General features: G+C 39.0%; 1 protein-coding gene across 1 annotated transcript in view; it reads left to right on the top strand.

Annotated features, from left to right (window-relative positions):
- The window catches only part of ITGA1 (integrin subunit alpha 1), a 121077-nt gene extending 104941 nt beyond the window's left edge, over positions 1–16136 (top strand). Inside the window, exons 24-30 of the mRNA XM_054031426.1 lie at positions 565–676; positions 4786–4899; positions 5756–5860; positions 6606–6710; positions 7834–7926; positions 12098–12214; positions 14615–16136. Coding sequence (XP_053887401.1) covers positions 565–676; positions 4786–4899; positions 5756–5860; positions 6606–6710; positions 7834–7926; positions 12098–12214; positions 14615–14659 — 691 coding nt within the window. The 3' untranslated portion in view covers positions 14660–16136. The remainder of the gene's footprint in view (positions 1–564; positions 677–4785; positions 4900–5755; positions 5861–6605; positions 6711–7833; positions 7927–12097; positions 12215–14614) is intronic.
- Positions 16137–17879: the final 1743 nt, after the last annotated feature.

Below are 17879 nucleotides of genomic sequence, written 5' to 3'. Positions count from 1 at the left end.
GGCTAAATTCATTCCAACTGGGATTTTCAAAGCATCTTAAGGCAGTTAAGTGCCTAACTCCCTTTTGTGCTTCTGAAAAACATTTCCCGCTCTTTGCGTTACTTCATTGACTTAAATCATCCCTAATAAATGGATGTCAAATCGAGCTTTAAATATAAGTCCTGCCCATATGGAATAGAGCTAAATTTGGCCCATCTGTTTTTATCCTCCTTGCTCTTTTCTGTTTGTTGACTGGGATTCTGCCCATTTTGCATGGCACTAGGGTTGGCATGAAGTACTACTCAAGTTGAGCAAGGCAGTGTAGAATCAGGCCTTGAATCCATCTTTCTTTTATGAATGATTTGTTCTGATATAGTTTTAACCAGACAAGGTATTTGTAATGTACATAATATTTAAAAAGACAAGCACTTTGTAGAAAACCAATGACTTCTGCATTAATGGAAATAGTAGCACACTTACTGTAACAAAATTAGCCTTGGAGGATTAACTTAAGTAACAAAAAGATCTTTATAATTAACTTAGAGTGCATGATTATAAAGGTTTTGTTATTTTTTTAACCCACAGTAATTTCAAAGATCCCAAAGAATGCCATATTATAATTGCAGCAAATGATACAGTTCCTGCTTATATTAATACAACTGAAAACATTGGGGATGAAGTTAACATAAAATATACGGTAAGTAACAGGAGCTACAGTGGCATTGTAAAGGGACTAGTTCTATGTTTTTGAACTTGGTTGAATGCATTTATGTCCTTTGCTAACCTATTACCTAAGTGTCACATATGCAACATATTAAATCTCCTACAGCAGCATTTTGTGATTTTTGCTTTCAAAATATTATATATCAGCGGTATTCAAATGTGATCTGTAGGCCATGGAGCCATTCCAGATGGTCAATGGGAAAACATGTGCCATTGAAACTAGAAGCTGCCCTTAATTCATTACAGTTTGTATTTATTGTTGAGAATTGATATTTCCAGAAACCAGCCAGCTTTGAAGAAAGGAAGTACAATGCTCTAAGGACTTTGCATTTCTAATTAAATGAAGATGGCAAAGTAGAATAGTTGGGCTGGAAAAGCCATTTAGTGGGCTATAAATCCCTCACATTGTAGCAGGACTGATTTTAATTATCCTTAAAACATCCCTGTTTCCCAGTTTTAAATCTAGCATTGAATATTAGTCCTATCCATTTGAAAAGTCTGAATCAGCAACTTTCCATCTGTAATAGATGGGCCTTGGGAAAGGACTAACTCTTTCTATACAGTAATTATAAAGGTGAAATTGTTATTCCTCTGTTATATTATATCCCATCCATACTTTTTAAACATTAACATTTAGATACAGTATTCTCCAATCTTTGTCTTAATTTTAACATTAAGAGAATGTTTTAGGCGGGATTGTCTGATTTCTAAACCCTACCTGACTGAATAAAGGCAGGAGCTGAGGGGCTGCAGAGTGGGTAGTCAGAGATCTGATAGAGTGTCCCTGCTACTAGCTTGGGACCCTGCTTGTAAGTGGTAGTCCTCCTCCCCACCCCCTCCTGCAGAGTGCCAATTCAGAAGGAGCAGAAATTTGTGTGTGTGTGTGAGAGAGAGAGAATGAGAAAGAGAGAAGCCACTGTGATATCAGAAACAAGTCAGACTGAGCTGAGATAGGGAAGGAGTGGAGCTGCAAGAAGGCTGTTGCTTTAGAGCTGCACTAAGGGTCTTTGGGGAAGAACATTCCTTTGAGCCAGCCAGTACTGCTGCCAAAAGCCATTTCCTTTTCCCAACAATGGCTCTTCTACTGCTTCCCAAGTTAGAGCATTGTTTTGGACTTGAACACAGAGTTCAAAAGAGAAAGAAAAGTCACAAGGAACTCATGTAATACGAGTCCTAAAGGGAAAGCAGATGAGCTATACAAGGGAGTAGCAAGAAATGTAGAACATGTCAAAATGGAAACTCAGACTGAATCCTTTCTTTCTCTTGCTTTCTTTCTGCATCCACCTATTTATTCATCAGACACACAGTAAACTGTATTTGCTAATTCTGGAGAACAATTAATACCTGTCTGCTGCTGGAATAAAAGTAATGGAGCTCACCTCATGCTCCCTTTCACCATTGGCTGACTACATAATTATGAAGGGTTAAGTTTAGAGGTGAAAGCAACAAGGATGATGTCATGGTGGGTGTGTGCCATAGACTACCGGATCAAAAGGATGAGGTAGATGAGGCTTTCTTCGGACAACTAACTGAAGTTTCCAGATCACAGGCCCTGGTTCTAATGGGGGACTTCAATCACCCTGACATCTGCTGGGAGAGCAATATAGCAATGCACAGACAATCCAGGAAGTTTTTGGAGAGTGTTGTGGACAAGTTCCTGGTACAAGTGCTGGAGGAAACAACTAGGGGTCATGCTCCTCTTGACCTGCTGCTTACAAACAGGGAAGAATTGGTAGGGGAAGTAAAAGTGGGTGGCAACCTAGGCAGCAGTGACCATGAGATGGTTGAGTTCAGGATCCTGACAAAAGGAAGAAAGGAGAGTAGCAAAATACGGACCCTGGACTTTAGAAAAGCAGACTTAGACTCCCTTAGGGAACTGATGGGCAGGATCCCCTGGGAGGCTAATATGAAGGGGAAAGGAGTCCAGGAGATCTGGTTGTATTTTAAAGAAGCCTTATTGAGGGCGCAGGAACAAACCATCCTGATGCAGAAAGAATAGCAAATATGGCAAGCAACCAGCTTGGCTTAACAGTGAAATCTTCGGTGAGCTTAAACTCAGAAAGGAAGCTTACAAGAAGTGGAAATTTGGACAGATGACTAGGGAGGAGAATAAAAATATTGCTAGAGCATGCAGGGGTGTAATCAGGAAGGCCAAGACACGATTGGAGTTACAGCTAGTAAGGGATGTGAAGGGTAACAAGAAGGGTTTCTACAGATACGTTAGCAACAAGAAGATGGTCAGGGAAAGTGTGGGTCCCTTAATGAATGGAGGAATCAACATAGTGACAGATGATGTGGAAAAAGCTGAAGTACTCAAGCTTTTTTTGACTCGGTCTTCACAGACAAGGTCAGCTCCCAGACTGCTGCACTGTGCAACACAGTATGGGGAGGAGCTGAGCAGCCCTCAGTGGTGAAAGAACAGATTAAGGATTATTTAGAAAAGCTGGACATGCACAAGTCCATGGGTTCAGATCTAATGCATCCAAGGGTGCTGAGGGAGTTGGCTGATGTAATTGCAGAGCCATTGACCATTACCTTTGAAAACTCGTGGTGATCGGGGGAGGTCCCGGACAATTGGAAAAAGACAAATATAGTGCCCATCTTTAAAAAAGGGAAAAAAGAGAACCCAGGGAACTACAGACTAGTCAGCCTCACTTCAGTCCCCGGCAAAATCATGGAGCAGGTCCTCAAGGAATTCATTTTGAAGCACTTGGAGGAGAGGAAGGTGATCAGGAACAGTCAACATGGATTCACCAAGGGCAAGTCATGCCTGACCAACCTGATTGCCTTCTGTGATGAGATAACTGGCTCTGTGCATATGATCTATCTTGACTTTAGCAAAGCTTTTGATATGGTCTCCCAAAGTATTCTTGCCGGCAAGTTAAAGAAGTATGGATTGGATGAATGGACTGTAAGGTGGATAGAAAGCTGGCTAGATTGTCGGGATCAATGGGTAGTGATCAATGGCTAAGTGTCTAGTTGGCAGCCGGTATCAAGCGGAGTGCCCCGGGGGTTGGTCCTGGGGCCGGTTTTGATCAACATCTTTATTAATGATCTGGATGATGGGATGAATTGCACTCTCAGCAAGTTTGCAGATGACACTAAGCTGGGGGGGGGGGGGAGAGATAGATACATTGGAGGGTAGGGATAGGGTCCAGAGTGACCTAGACAAATTGGAGGATTGGGCCAAAAGAAATCTGAGATTCAACAAGGACCAGTGCAGAGTCCTGCACTTAGAAAGGAAGAATCCCATGTACCGCCACAGGCTGAGGACCGACTGGCTAAGCAGCAGTTCTGCAGAAAAGGCCTGGGGATTACAGTGGATGAGAAGCTGGATATGAGTCAGCAGTGTGCCCTTGTTGCCAAGAAGACCAACGGCATATTGGGCTGTATTAGTAGGAGCATTGCCAGCAGATCAAGGGAAGTGATTATGCCTCTCTATTCAGTATTGGTGAGGCCACACCTGGAGTATTGTGTCCAGTTTTGGTCTCCCCACTACAGAAGGGATGTGGACAAATTGGAGCGAATCCAGAGGAGGGCAATGAAAATGATTAGGGGGCTGGGGCACATGATTTATGAGGAGAGGCTGTGAGAACTGGGGTTATTTAGTCTGCAGAAGAGAAGAGTGAGGAGGGATTTGATAGCAGCCTTCAACTACTTGAAGGAGGGTTCCAAAGAGGATGTAACTAAACTGTTCTCAGTGGTGGTAGATGAAAACAAGAAGCAATGGTCTCAAGTTGCAGTGGGGGAAGACTAGGTTGGATATTAGGAAACACTATTTCATTAGGAGGGTGGTCAAGCACTGGAATGGGTTACCTAGCGAGGTGGTGGAATCTCCATCCTTAGAGGTTTCTAAGACCCGGCTTAACAAAGCCCTGGCTGGAATGACTTAGGTGGTGTTGGTCCTGCTTTGAGCAGGGGATTGGATTAGATGACCTCCTGAGGTCTCTTCCAACTCTAATTTTCTATGATTCTGTAGGGGGGTGGGGGGAGAGAGGGAACAACCCACAGTCAAACACCAATAAGATAAGGAAGGTGCTAACTAGAAAGCAGGAAATACAGAGTTGTTCTTGTTTCTTGTAGATTGAAAAAGGTGAACACTTTCCAGTGCCACAACTCACTCTACAGATTTCATTCCCCAACTTGACTTCATCCAAAAACCCCATTCTCTACCTAACTGGATTGTCATCTTCAGATGTAAGTTATGACTATAAACATTCACCTTCATTTTATTTTAAAGTTTAAATGTTTTTCTTCCTTTTTTGTGCTTGGTGTTAGAAAATGAAAGACTTAATTTGATTACATCTGGGCGCTTAAATTTAGCTTTGATTGCAATCTAAATGATAACCTGGATTTGGAATAAGAGGTAAACCTTCTTGAAGAATTTCTAGAAATGTAGCCATTCACAAAATAATGCCTGCCTAGTTTTATTTAATGGTGTTTGAACAATAATTTGAAGATATCAAGATTAATTTCATTTATTGTTAAGAGCGTGGCATAGTGGTTAGGGCACTGAACGGCTTCAGCAGCATCCAACTTTTTACTGAAGCATGTAGCTACACCTCTACCCCGATATAACGCTGTCCTCGGGAGCCAAAAAATCTTACCATGTTATAGGTGAAACCGTGTTATATTGAACTTGCTTTGATCCACTGGAGTGTGCAGCCCTGCCCCCCTGGAGCTCTGCTTTACCACGTTATATCCAAATTCGTGTTATATCAGGTCGCGTTATATTGGGGTAGAGGTGTACATGCACACTACCTACCACCCCCAATGGTGTGCAGTTTAGACGTAGCCTAAAATACCTCATAAAAGACTGTGTCATATTTGTAATGAGAAAGGTAATAAAAATAATATGCTTCAAAAGGTATGTCACCTTCATTTTGCTCTTCTATACTCTGGTTATTAACAAATGTATAGAAATGGGTATACTATAAAATGATCTTGTTATTACAGTTGCTAAATCTTAGGAATACTGACCTATTTCTGGAGCTTTTGAATATTATTATTTTAGACCTTTGGGCAGTAAGAGAGATGGTATTTTTTCTAACAGAATGCAGTCTGCCAAACCAGTCACCCTATAAATCCATTCAAGATCAACTCTGGGATGCAGTTTGATCTGGCAAAAATAAAAGAACCTACAAAAGATACAGTGATGGTAAGCCTGTCTAAAATGTGTACATTCATTGCAGTATTTACCTGGAATGTTTTGAATAGAATATTTCTAATAAATACTATTAAGACATTGCTCATATAATTCCATCTAGTATATTTTAATAGCTAAAGGAATTACCTTTAAAGGTAACATGCTATCATTTTTATTAGCTCTTGCTGCAAAAGCTGCACATGAAGCTGAACTACACATCCTTGGGCCAGATCTTCGACTTGTGTAAATCAGTACAGCTCCGTTGACTTCAGTGGAACTATGCCTATTTACATCCGTGTAAATCTTTTATCCTCATCCTTCTAGTCTAATGAAATAAATATTAAGTAATATTTTAACGGCCTGAACTTCCACTTCCGGGCAACTTTGTTTAGTCATTTCCGACTATGCAAAGTAGATAAAAAATGCAAGCATTCTGATCTGTTACATTTGCCAGGCACTTTACCCAGATGGAAATGGCTATGTAAGGTGGAAAGTGATAGGCCTCCATTTTAAGAATGTTGCAAGTTTCTGCATAGATCAATCTACCAAAAACCGTGAATTAAAAAGTAAGTTTGGTTATTTCTATGTAATTTTTTTGTCTAGCCAAACTACAGTAATCAATATTCTTTTAGTTAATAGCACACACAACTAAACTATAGCAAATTACAAATCACTAGTCTATACATAGGATGTTTTATTCTAGAGAGTCATATTAAAATGTTTAATTACTAATTCCTGTCCATAAACATTTAAACAGGACTGTGATACATACAACTACGCATCTATTAACTGTACTTTGGCCCCATTTGATATAACTCAAGTGAACATTTCATTAAGATTATGGAAACCTACCTTTATAAAAGTAAGTAAGCCTCCACATTCAGTATAACTATGGGTTTGAAACAATATTAAGCCAATTATAATGCTTAGATGGTTATATTTTTTTAATCTTCAGTCTTCTAGTACTTGAAATTGTTCCCTTACTATTTTAAGAATTCTCTTGAAATTAACCTACATATATTTTGTTACTGAGGTACTTAGAACATCAGAATTAAAAATGCATTTTCATCAGAGCTATATAGAAAAGAACTATTATCATAGAATACCAGGGTTTGAAAGGACCTCAGGAGGTCATCTAGTCCAACCCCTTGTGCAAAGCAGGACCAATCTTCAGACAGATTTTTGCCCCAAATTCTTAAATGGCCCCCTCAAGAATTGAACTCCCAATCCTTGATTTAGCAGGCCAATGCTCAAACCACTGAGCTATCCCTTGCCCCCAAATATATGGAGATATACCTAACTCATAGAACTGGAAGGGACCTTGTGATATGATGCCTCTGTGTATATGACCCAAAATAGTATTCAGATTTTAACTAACATTTCACATTGCAAACTCCTATTTCAGCAATTCAGTTTTTCAAGACTCCATTTCCCTTTAAATATATAAGCTTTGCTTTGTTTTTTGGAGATGAATTAGGCTCCACTCCTGCAAACACTTATGTATGCACTGAACTTGATGCTCATTAGTTTTACCTACATGCTTAAGGTATTCACATGTGCAATTTTTGCAGAATCGGGGCTTTAAATATGTGAGTCTTAATTTCATATTTTTTGTTTCTTTCCCATAATTTTAACCATACTTGGGGTTCAATCCTACAAGTACTGAGAGTGCCTGGCAGGATCAGATCATAGGTCCATGTGCATTATTTCTCTGCCTTCACTGTTGTTTGAAACTTTAGCATCATGTGCAGAATTAAGGTGCTGTTTACCCACTCGTCTAGATTCATTAATAAAATTGTTCAATAAGATTTGACTTAATAATCCTAGTAGCATGCCACTATGCCTCTCTGCGATTTTTCTATTTATCATTCCATTTTGCTCTCCTACCACCTCACAACCTGAACCTAGTTCTATGCTGTTATTCATCTCTGGAATTTCAATCTTAAAAATATTTAACATAAAGCGTGGAATCTGTTTTCTTTCAGGCAAGTATTCACAGTTTAAATTTCAGTGTAAGAGCATTACTTCAGAGTGAAAACTCATCACTGATTTTGAGAGGAACCAATCAAAAACAAGAGGTATGTGCGACCCTAGTCTCTGACACCCATTGTAGGATTTACCCTGTTAATGACATGTTTGATATGTTACCTGCCGCAGCGAACCACACTTCTCTGAGGAAGAGATCTATAATTTTCTATCTATTCAGAGTAAAAAAAAAAAAAAAGTCAGAACTAGCTTAAAATAATATTGAATGATAGAAAAACTATGCTATTTATCAATTTACATATGAAGTGGAAAATTATCTATCTAATTTGGAGCTAACCATTGCAGTAAATTAGTGCTTCCCCTATCCACGTGGATATGAGACACACTTAAAATGAATCTTTTAAAAACATTAATAATTTAAAAAGCAGCTGTCCTAGGTAGTCTTGGAAAAACAAATGTCCTTTAGAAACAATTCTGCTTATATGCAATATTTTCCTCTAATTCTGTTTCCTCCTCTTCATTACCAAGAGTATTTATATGAAAATAAGATTTTATTTCTTAAAGCTACATCTATCCTGGCTGTGCAATCCTCATTTGCAATAGCTCCTATGGCCTGATCAGCTCCTATTAAAGTACATTGCCTGTTAATGGGAGCTAGTATAATCATCTCTGCTATCCTATCTTTTTAAGTTTGTAACTTTTATTTAACTCTTTAAAACATCTTAGAATAGATTGTATAAAACTATACAAAATAAATTTATTGTATTGTTTTCTAGGGTAATTTCTGGTTTGTGTAATGTTGTATTAGATAACTTCACTGGTAACCCTGGGTAAAAAGCTTACTGTATGTTACTGTGCAGTGCCCCCAAGAATTTCTGAAAGAATGACCTTCAGAATGAATTAGTTCTTGTACATATTGCTTTGAGAACTACAAACTGATTACATGCCAGTGATGAGCCATGAGCTTTTTCTTTATTTTGCTACATACATTCCTTTAAAAACACAGATTAAAATTTAAACCATAATCTTGATGATAAACGGAGCTACCTCTACAGTGTGATATGAATCAGAAATACCTTGTTTTAATTATAAGAAGTGATTGAAGTTAAATGTTTAGTTTACAAATTTTAAGGCCTTGTTGCACACGAGAGTTGCACTGTTTTAACTTAAATTAATTTTTTTAACCAATTTAAGTTTAAAATGGTGAAAGGCCCTATGTGGACACTCTTATTTCAGTTCAGCTTAAACCAATTACAAATAAAACTGAAAAAACAAAATAAGTCTGGTTTAGAATAAGAAGATTTTCTACACAGCCTTTTATATTGATTTAACTAAATTGGTTTAAAAATCACACATTTAGTTAAACCACTGCAACTTTTTCATGAAGCTAAGCCCTTAACATGCTCTTCTGAATCATGGAGCATGTACTGTAGACACTCCATAGTGTGCAGCCTTTCCACATGCATTTTCAGTACTCATGAATGAACACATCTCTTTTTTAGGAGCTTAACACAAACTTAAATAAAATAAATATTACCCAGTATTACTAAATATCCTATCTGTCAATCACAACCATTGATAAACAGGGAAATTTTATGCCAGAATTATAAACTTTTTGTGACAGCCCTCACTCAGGGTTGGTTGGTAGGAGAGCGCTGCCTAGTGGTTAGGTTAGTGACATGCAGGGGGATGTTGGTAGGCGAGCCCTGGCCCCCCACTCCACTGGGCTCCAACCCAGGGCCCTTTGAGGGCTATCCATGTTCTGACAGATGGGGAGGCTTAAGGCAGCCCTCCCTGGGCCACTTCCTATCACCTCCCTGCAATTGTCCCAAGGTCGCCATCTGGGGTAAGGCAGCATGAGAGCAACTGCCTCCTCCTTGGGTATGGCCCAGCCTCCTGGGCCAGCTCAGTCCAAGGCTTTCCCCTGTTGGGATAGTTCAAACAAAAATTAAGGGGATCAACCCAGTCCAGAGTTCATATGAGAGGGCAATGCTTCTCTCTCAGTATGTCTCTGCAATAGGCCCTCCCTTCCCTCAGGGAGGGGCCTTTAGGCAGTTGTTTTGGAAGAGAGTCTGCCTTTCCCTCAGCTCATCTTCCTGGAGCTGCTGGTAGCAGGTCTACCCTTCTCCCTGGTCTGCCCCCAAATGAGCTGCTCTCCTGCCTTTTAGTTCCTTCTCCAGTTGGTACATTTGCTACAGGTGTGGCAGGGTGAAGCTGGCTGAGCCCAGAGTAATTCCTTAACCCCTCAGTCTGGGGGTTGTGCACCCCATCAGACTTCAGGAAATATAGTTCATTAGAATACTAAGTGAGTCAGTAGCAGAATTATGATAAATAAAACAGTGACTGCTAATTAGAAGGTACTTTGCAGTTTGTTGTAGCCATGTTGGTCCCAGGATATGAAAGAGACCAAGCAGGTGGGGTAATGTCTTTAATAAGACCAATTTCTGTTTGTGGATGGGACAAGCCTTCAAGCATCTCAGAATCTTCTCAGGTCTGGAGGAAAAAACAAGAGTGTCTGAGCTAAATACAAGGTGGGACAGATTGTTAAGCATAAGGGATTCACACATGCTGTAGGAGACCACTTAAAATGAAGTGAACAATTAAGGGTTAGCAAGCAGTAGGGTGTGTTACAAATTGTTGTAAGGGTCATAAAAACCAGTATCTCTATTAAGTCTGTTTTTTAGCGTCCAGCAGAGTTACAAATTTAAGTTCCAAGGCTCATTTTTGATGGTGTTGGGCAGGTTTCCTTTGAGGACGAGGACTGAGAGGTGAGATACACAGTGATCATTCTGAGAAAAGTGTTCACCCAGAGGTAGGGTATTTCTGCCTTTTATCATTTTTCTGTGTGAGTTCATTCGAGAGTAGTAGCAGTTATCTGTTTTCACCTACATAATTGTTGCTGGGGCATTTGATGCACTCTGAGGTATATCACATGTTGTGATAGGCATGTGTGGGACCCATAGATCTTGAAAGGTTTATTCTGGGGCTACCAATCATTGTAGCAGTGGAGATATGTCCACAGGTTTTCCATCTGTTGTTCTGACAGGGTCTGGTCACACTTTGAGTTAGTGTGTCCTGGTCCGTGGGGAGCTTGTTGAGGTTGGGTGTTGTCTGAAGGCTAGAGGCAGGGTTTGGGAAAGATTTCTTTCAGGATGTGGTCCCCATCAAGTATGGGTTATAAATGTTAGATGATACCCCATGTGGGGTGATAGGTAACAACTGGAAGTGTGTGGTAAGTGAGGTGGTTTTTTCCCCCTATATTGAAGCAGGTTCTTCTGGGTATTTGGGTGGCCCATTCCATGATACAATCTACTTCTTTGATGGTGTGTCCTTGTTTAGTGAAGGCAGATTTAAATGTGTTTAGATGTGTACCCCGGACTTCCTATTTGGATCAAATTCTGTGGTATCTGAGTGCCTGGCTGTAGATAACAGATTTCTTGGCATGTCTGAGGTGGTTGTTGGATCTGTAACCGTAAATGTAATAATCCGTGGGTTTCTAGTATATAGTTGACTGTAGGGTTCCATTGTTGAATCCAATCATGGTCTTTAGGAAGTTGATGCTGATGTGACAATGTTGTAGAGAGAGTTTGATGGATCGGTGGTGGTGGTTGAAGTTGTGGTAGAAATCTATGAGGAAGTTTAGGTCATCTGTCCAGAGGATGAAAATATCATTGATGTATCTCAGGTATATCATTAATTTTTGTGGTGCATTTTTTCAGAAATTCCTCTATGAGGTGTCCCATAAAGAGGTTGCCATCTTACTAGTCATTGCTGTTCCCATAGTTTGGACAACGTGTTTGTTGTTAAATATAAAGTAGTTGTTGGTGAGGATGAGTTTGGCTATGCATTTGGGGTGGATTTCTGAGTGTTCATTATTTTGTAGGTATTTGAGGCAGACAGTGATGCCATCATGGTGAGGGATGTTGGTATATATATAGAGAGATGAGATCCATGGTGGTAGGGATGGTGTTATGAAGGAGGTTGTTGATGTTGAAGAGTTTCTGGAGGAAGCTTGTAATGTCTTTGAGGAAACTGGCCCTTTGTGTGAATTTTACACATCTTGTGAGACTTTACATAAATATCAGTTTTCACATTGAGGGTTAAATTCTCTTTCATCCTTTAAATTCTACCCACAAAATGAAACTATAGGGTTCTTTTGAAAGTCATAATACAATATCTACAGTAGGTGATACAAGTTATGCTACTTTGTTACTTAGAGAAAATATTTGTTTTTACCATTTACCTTTCGAATAATTTTCACAGATCATGATTATAATTTCAAGAGAACTTCACCCTGGCAGCATCCCTTTATGGGTCATTTTACTGAGTGCCTTTGCTGGACTCTTGATTCTTGCACTTCTTATATTTGCACTGTGGAAGGTAAGCTACACATTTGTTTATTTTGTGTTTAGATTTTTACATAGATGTTTAAGGGCTCAGTCCTGTGTTCTTACCGTTAGAACTTGACAAACATAATAAATCCCTAAATTAGTAAAATATCATAATAAATACTTAATGAAATTTCATTTTTCCCTAAGTAAAATAAACCATTCTAACCACTGGAGTACAATCAATATGTGCCAGTGAGGTTTCTAGCAGTGAGATTTCATTAAAATTCGATTCAGTTAGAGTTCTTGTCAGAAAAAAGTGGGTTCTGACACAGTTATGCTTAGAAAAAGTGCTGCTTTGCACTTTTGTCCTACTAACAAGAAATTGTTCCATCTTGTGAAATCATTTCTAAGCCAGCTCAGTCTGGTCATGCTTCAGAGAATCAAAATAATGAAAGCTTCACTGAAATACCTTAGAGCCACTCTGTGGAACACTAACACTGATTCACCACAGTGAAGTAGTTAAGGTATACAATACAGAATGGTAACTAATTTTAGCTAACCATGCCAGGTTTCTCCTGAGTTCCTTGAATTTTGGGTTGCTTAAGCTGAAATACAGTCTCAGAATTTCTTTAAAATTTGGAAAGTCAAAGCACCTCTGAGGGTCAGGCCCTAAATACCTACTCACAGATATCACGCATTAACTCCGGGTATGTATGGTTTGATCCTGAAAAGTTATGAGTACTTCTTGAAGGTGCTGGGTGCCCTCCACTCTCAGTCAACTCAGTAGGAATTAAGGTTTCTCAGCATCCCACAATAAGCATTTAAAACCTTGCAAGACCTTTAATGATTCAAAGCCATTTCTAATACATCTTGAAATAGACCATTGTTGTAACCATAAATAGTAAACTAAGCTTAGAGTTACTAACTTTCCCAAGCAAAATTTCTATACCATGAAAAGGGAGAAGAGTCAAACTCCATAAAGTCCACTTGCTATTGCCAGTCTGTTTTATACCTTACAGCAGTACCTTAGAGAGATGGTGCTAGTAAAATTTAATATTGGTACTAATTCATAACCTTTTTCTCTTTTAACAATAAAACTGTATACATTTTTTTAAAGTGGGAGTCTTGAGGTCCATATCCAAGAATCCACATATAATTTCATCCATGCAGATACACTACTTCATATGTACAGCCATTTGAACATAAGTAAACTGATTACATTCTTAGCTAGCCATTTACACACACACAGTCACTTGATTTGCATGTACACTCGTGGTAGGCACAACATTTTGCTCATATTTCTTCAGTTGATCTCAACCCTTTATTTTTATATGATATATGTTTAAAAATATGAATTAGGCAATAAAGTCAAAAGTGAATAGTGATTTTTGGGTCCCCGACTTGAGACACATTAAAGGGGCCTGATTATCAGAAAGTGCTATGCATCCCCTATCTGAAAACCAGGCCTTTTCAAGGTGTCGAGTTTAGCAACCAAAATCATTAGTGAATTTCAAAATGTAGGTATTGTGTCATTAGTACCTATTAACTGATTCTTAATCATTGCAGAATTAAAATTAAGTAACGTTGAAAATACCTCCAGCGCTTACATATTTACAAAATCAGCAGAACTAGTAGAAAACTAACAAATACCTTGATATGTTGGGGTCAGTTTTCAAAAGTGGCCACCACTACCTTTGCATCTTCAAAATTGCGCATCTAAAATTCACAGATAATTTTAGACATGTCATTACCAGATTTTCATGCACAAAAGCAGGTTTTGTCTGTGCCATGTTGCAGGTTAACAAAAACTGGCCTGTTAAGTGGTGATTCTGAGTAGAATAAATATGCTGTATAACTAGCTGTCTGTTGCCCTCATCAACACTGCAAAATATAACAATATATTTGTTATTAGTTGAAAAATTAAATGAAGAGTGTAGCATTATAAAAATATTTTTTATTGACTTCAGGCTTGATATTCTTCAGCAATTCAAATTTCATATTATAATTTAAAGACAGATATTCTGTTTTACTGCTGTGCTTAAATATTTTGCCATAAGTGGGCAGTCTCCTCAAAGCCAAAACTCAGTTAGTATGTTAGTAATTAGTATGCATAGCCACTGGAAAATCTGGAATTTAAACAGTAAACTAATATTTATTCAACAGTCTTCTAGTTTGTTTGAAGACTTGACAAATCTTTGACACTTTCCGTCACCATAACAATGATTCAGCAATCATTGTACATTAACTTTGCTCTCAGTTCGTCTGTTAGTGTGAGATATGTCATTATTGTTCCAATCCATTAAAGCAACATTGTACTTCAGTGATAAGTGAATTTGTATCATCTATAAGCATTAAAACAGTAAATAAAAACATTTAAGCTTTGCCAAAATGTCTCATGTTTCTAAAATTCCAGTTTTGAATTGCATTCTCTTTTTTCTGCCATATACAGGTTGGATTTTTCAAAAGGCCACTAAAGAAGAAAATGGAGAAATAAAGAATTCTACCAAAGGAGAATATGTTGCAATTAAACAATGATCTGTCCTCATATCTGCCTCAAATATATGACTGTAAAGCTATAAATATAGTTATAAATGTGATGGTCACAACATTTTCTAAACTCCATCATGGACTAATCAAGGTGTTTATTAAAAAGAGAAAACAACAACAACAAACAAATCAAGTATATAGGTGGATGTTAAAAAGGGAAAACAACAACCCTATAGTATTTTGTAATATGTTGGGAAATACCTTTAGCTGTTACTCATTTTTGGAGAGTAATTCCATTTTAAAATTCTGGGTTGTTTTGTATAGGGAGAATAGTCTATTCATATTTTTTATCAAGTGAAATAATTCTTCAGCCCAAATTATGCAAGAAACCAAGTTGTAAGTAGTAATCATAATCTCTTTACCACATGTTCCTTATTTTCAAAAGAACAAAGTATTCAAAAGTCATTTCTCACAATGGACTGGCAATTGGCTAAGCCAGACTTTCAAACCTTGAGCATGCACCAAATGCAGTCAGGTATATTTGACAAAGGGATAATCCAGAGGAAAGGGGCAATTGCAGAGCTTGCATGAAACTTGCAATTCCAAGGGCTTTTCTTCCCTCTTAACGTAGTTCATCCAGATGTAGAGATGGCCATTCCATGAAATAAATGTCTATTAACAAAACTATTCAGGATTGATCCCTTAAGTCATACAAGTGTCTGAACCAGAATCTGACTTTTTAGCCTGTAAAATTATGCTCACAATAATTACAAGCACAGCTGATTGCACATTGTTTGCAAATAAGCAGATGCACATTTGGACTCTCAAAGTGATGTGCCCAGCCAGAGGCGGCTCCAGGCACCAGTGCAGCAAGCGGGTGCCTGGGGCGGCAAGCCACGGGGGGCGGCCTGCCAGTCACTTCGACGGTGCCAGACAGGCAGTCTTCGGCGGCTTGCCTGCGGGAGGTCCGCCGATCCCGCGGCTTTGGCGGCAATTCGGCGGCGGGTACGCCAAAGGCATGGGACTGGCAGATCACCTGCAGAAACTCCGCTGAATCCGCTTGACCAGTGGACCACCCGCAGAAGGCCGCCTGACTGCCGTGCTTGGGGCAGCAAAAAACATAGAGCCGCCCCTGTGCCCAGCAATACTGTAAGTGTTGTGTTTTCTAGAGGCACCCTCACTTTGTATCTTGGAGTAGCCAGTAGGGTTGCTTCTTGAACTATCCAAGAATAGTTACTGTGTAGCTATTTAATTCAGTAGATTAAAAGTGCCTAATCAGATAATTATCAAAAGAGTCGTTAGAAAAGCACTGACAAGCTTTTTGTATTACAAACCACACTTTGTTACTTACAAGTTTAAGAATTGATGCAAAATGTGTTCACTGACCAAGCACTTAACAAATGTTGTTTATGTTGTATCAAAGATTTAAAATGTTATATAATGCACTGAAACATAGATACTAAAATTATATTTCTCTAAACCCATTTAGAATGCTAATCATTTTTAATATAAAGCTGCCTCTTTCTTTCACATGGGTCACCTTCCTTCTACAGAATGAGCATATGTGGATATGCCATCATCTTCCAAAAGCAGCCCGGCATTTATTCATCTCCTTGATACAAATTTCACTGAAATGCAAAAACCACTGCAGTTTTTCCAAAGAACATAACATGTCAGGCATATTTGTTCTACTCTTTGACAATAGTTTTATCAAGTGTACTGTTACTTCATAATACGAGTGTATATTTTTCTAAAGTGACCATAGGTTGAATTATATATGTTGGCAAATAGAGCTCTGGAAATTTAGGAGATGCTTCATGTTTGAAAGAGGATATCAAGGAGTAAATCATGGAGTCCCTTGTATCTACTTTTTGGCTTATATGGGAGCCATTGGCAGGGCTGGCTCCAGCGTTTTTGCCACCCCAAGTGGCCAAAAAAAAAAAGCCGCGATTGGCGGCAGCTCTACCGCCATCGCTTCATTCTTCGGCGGCAATTCGGTGGCAAGTCCTTCCCTCCGAGAGGGACTAAGGGATCCGCTGCCAAATTGCCGCCGAAGAGCCGGATGTGCCGCCCCCTTCCATGGGCCGCCCCAAGCACCAGCTTGCTGTGCTGGTGCCTGGAGCCAGCCCTGGCCATTGGGATGGGTTGAGACTCATGAATATAGCAAGTATGAGTTCGTTTGAAAGTGTTTGTAAACTTTCTTTCATATGTGAGAAAAATTATGATTGCATAATCATAGCCTGACTGGAATTGCCCATGTCTAGTATTTTAATGAATATAATTCATTAGAAAGTGTGGCAGAGTCACAACATGGACTTTATAAATAACTGTGCCTCTACTGTCCCATGGAGTTTATGAAATTCAGAGTAATTCCACCAAAGTCAATGGACTTACTACAAAGGTACACAGGTATAACTGAGAGCAGAAATCCCTCAAATGCAGAGGTGCTCTGTTGTCGTGGTGATGGACACCGTATAAGAACCTGAATGGAAACGCAACTAGAATTCAAAGAGTGGCGTGTAAAAAAACCCTGCTTCATTCAGTGTGCAAATTGGCCAGCAGTTGAATGATGCAAAGGTCCACTCATTGCATAATGAAGATAAATATTAAAGAGCTGCTTCATTGTCTGCAGTCCAGTTTGCACACTATAGGAGTTCAGGTTTTGTAGATAGACACAGCCACATAGCAATGATGTTATCTGTCTGAGGTACTTAGTATGGTGATGAGGGCCATATATCTGTCTGCGTGCCTCCCAATTATTAATGTATTTATCCTCATACCATCCCTGGGAGATGGGGAAAGTGCTATTATCCCTATTTTTGCAGAGAGATTGAGTGACTCCCCTATGGTCACACAGGAAGTCTATGGCAGAGCAGGAACTGAACCCCCAGTCTCCTAAATCTCTGTCTAGTGCTTTAACCACAAGGCCATTCTTCTTCCCCACCTGTGATTAACTGCTGTATAAAAATGCATATGTTATAATATAATGGGGCAGTGCTAAGATACATAATTTTAACTGTAGCATGTCCTGACTTTTAAGCACTTCATGTAGCAACTGTGATGATCTGTTAAGCAGTATTTTTAATGAAATGTTGCATTAATTTCTGAGCAATGCTGTTATTGAATAATATGCATCAGCAATCACATTAGCTTTTATATACAGTATATTTCCCTAGAGAGAGAGTACGTAAGTATTCTTCCTAGGTACAGCACATTTCCACTCATTT

The sequence above is a fragment of the Malaclemys terrapin genome, chromosome 6 (genome assembly GCF_027887155.1).
Source record: "Malaclemys terrapin pileata isolate rMalTer1 chromosome 6, rMalTer1.hap1, whole genome shotgun sequence".
Lineage (NCBI taxonomy): Eukaryota > Metazoa > Chordata > Testudines > Emydidae > Malaclemys > Malaclemys terrapin.
The sequence above is the reverse complement of the archived record's forward strand: the minus strand, read 5'-3'. Positions and strand labels throughout refer to the sequence as shown.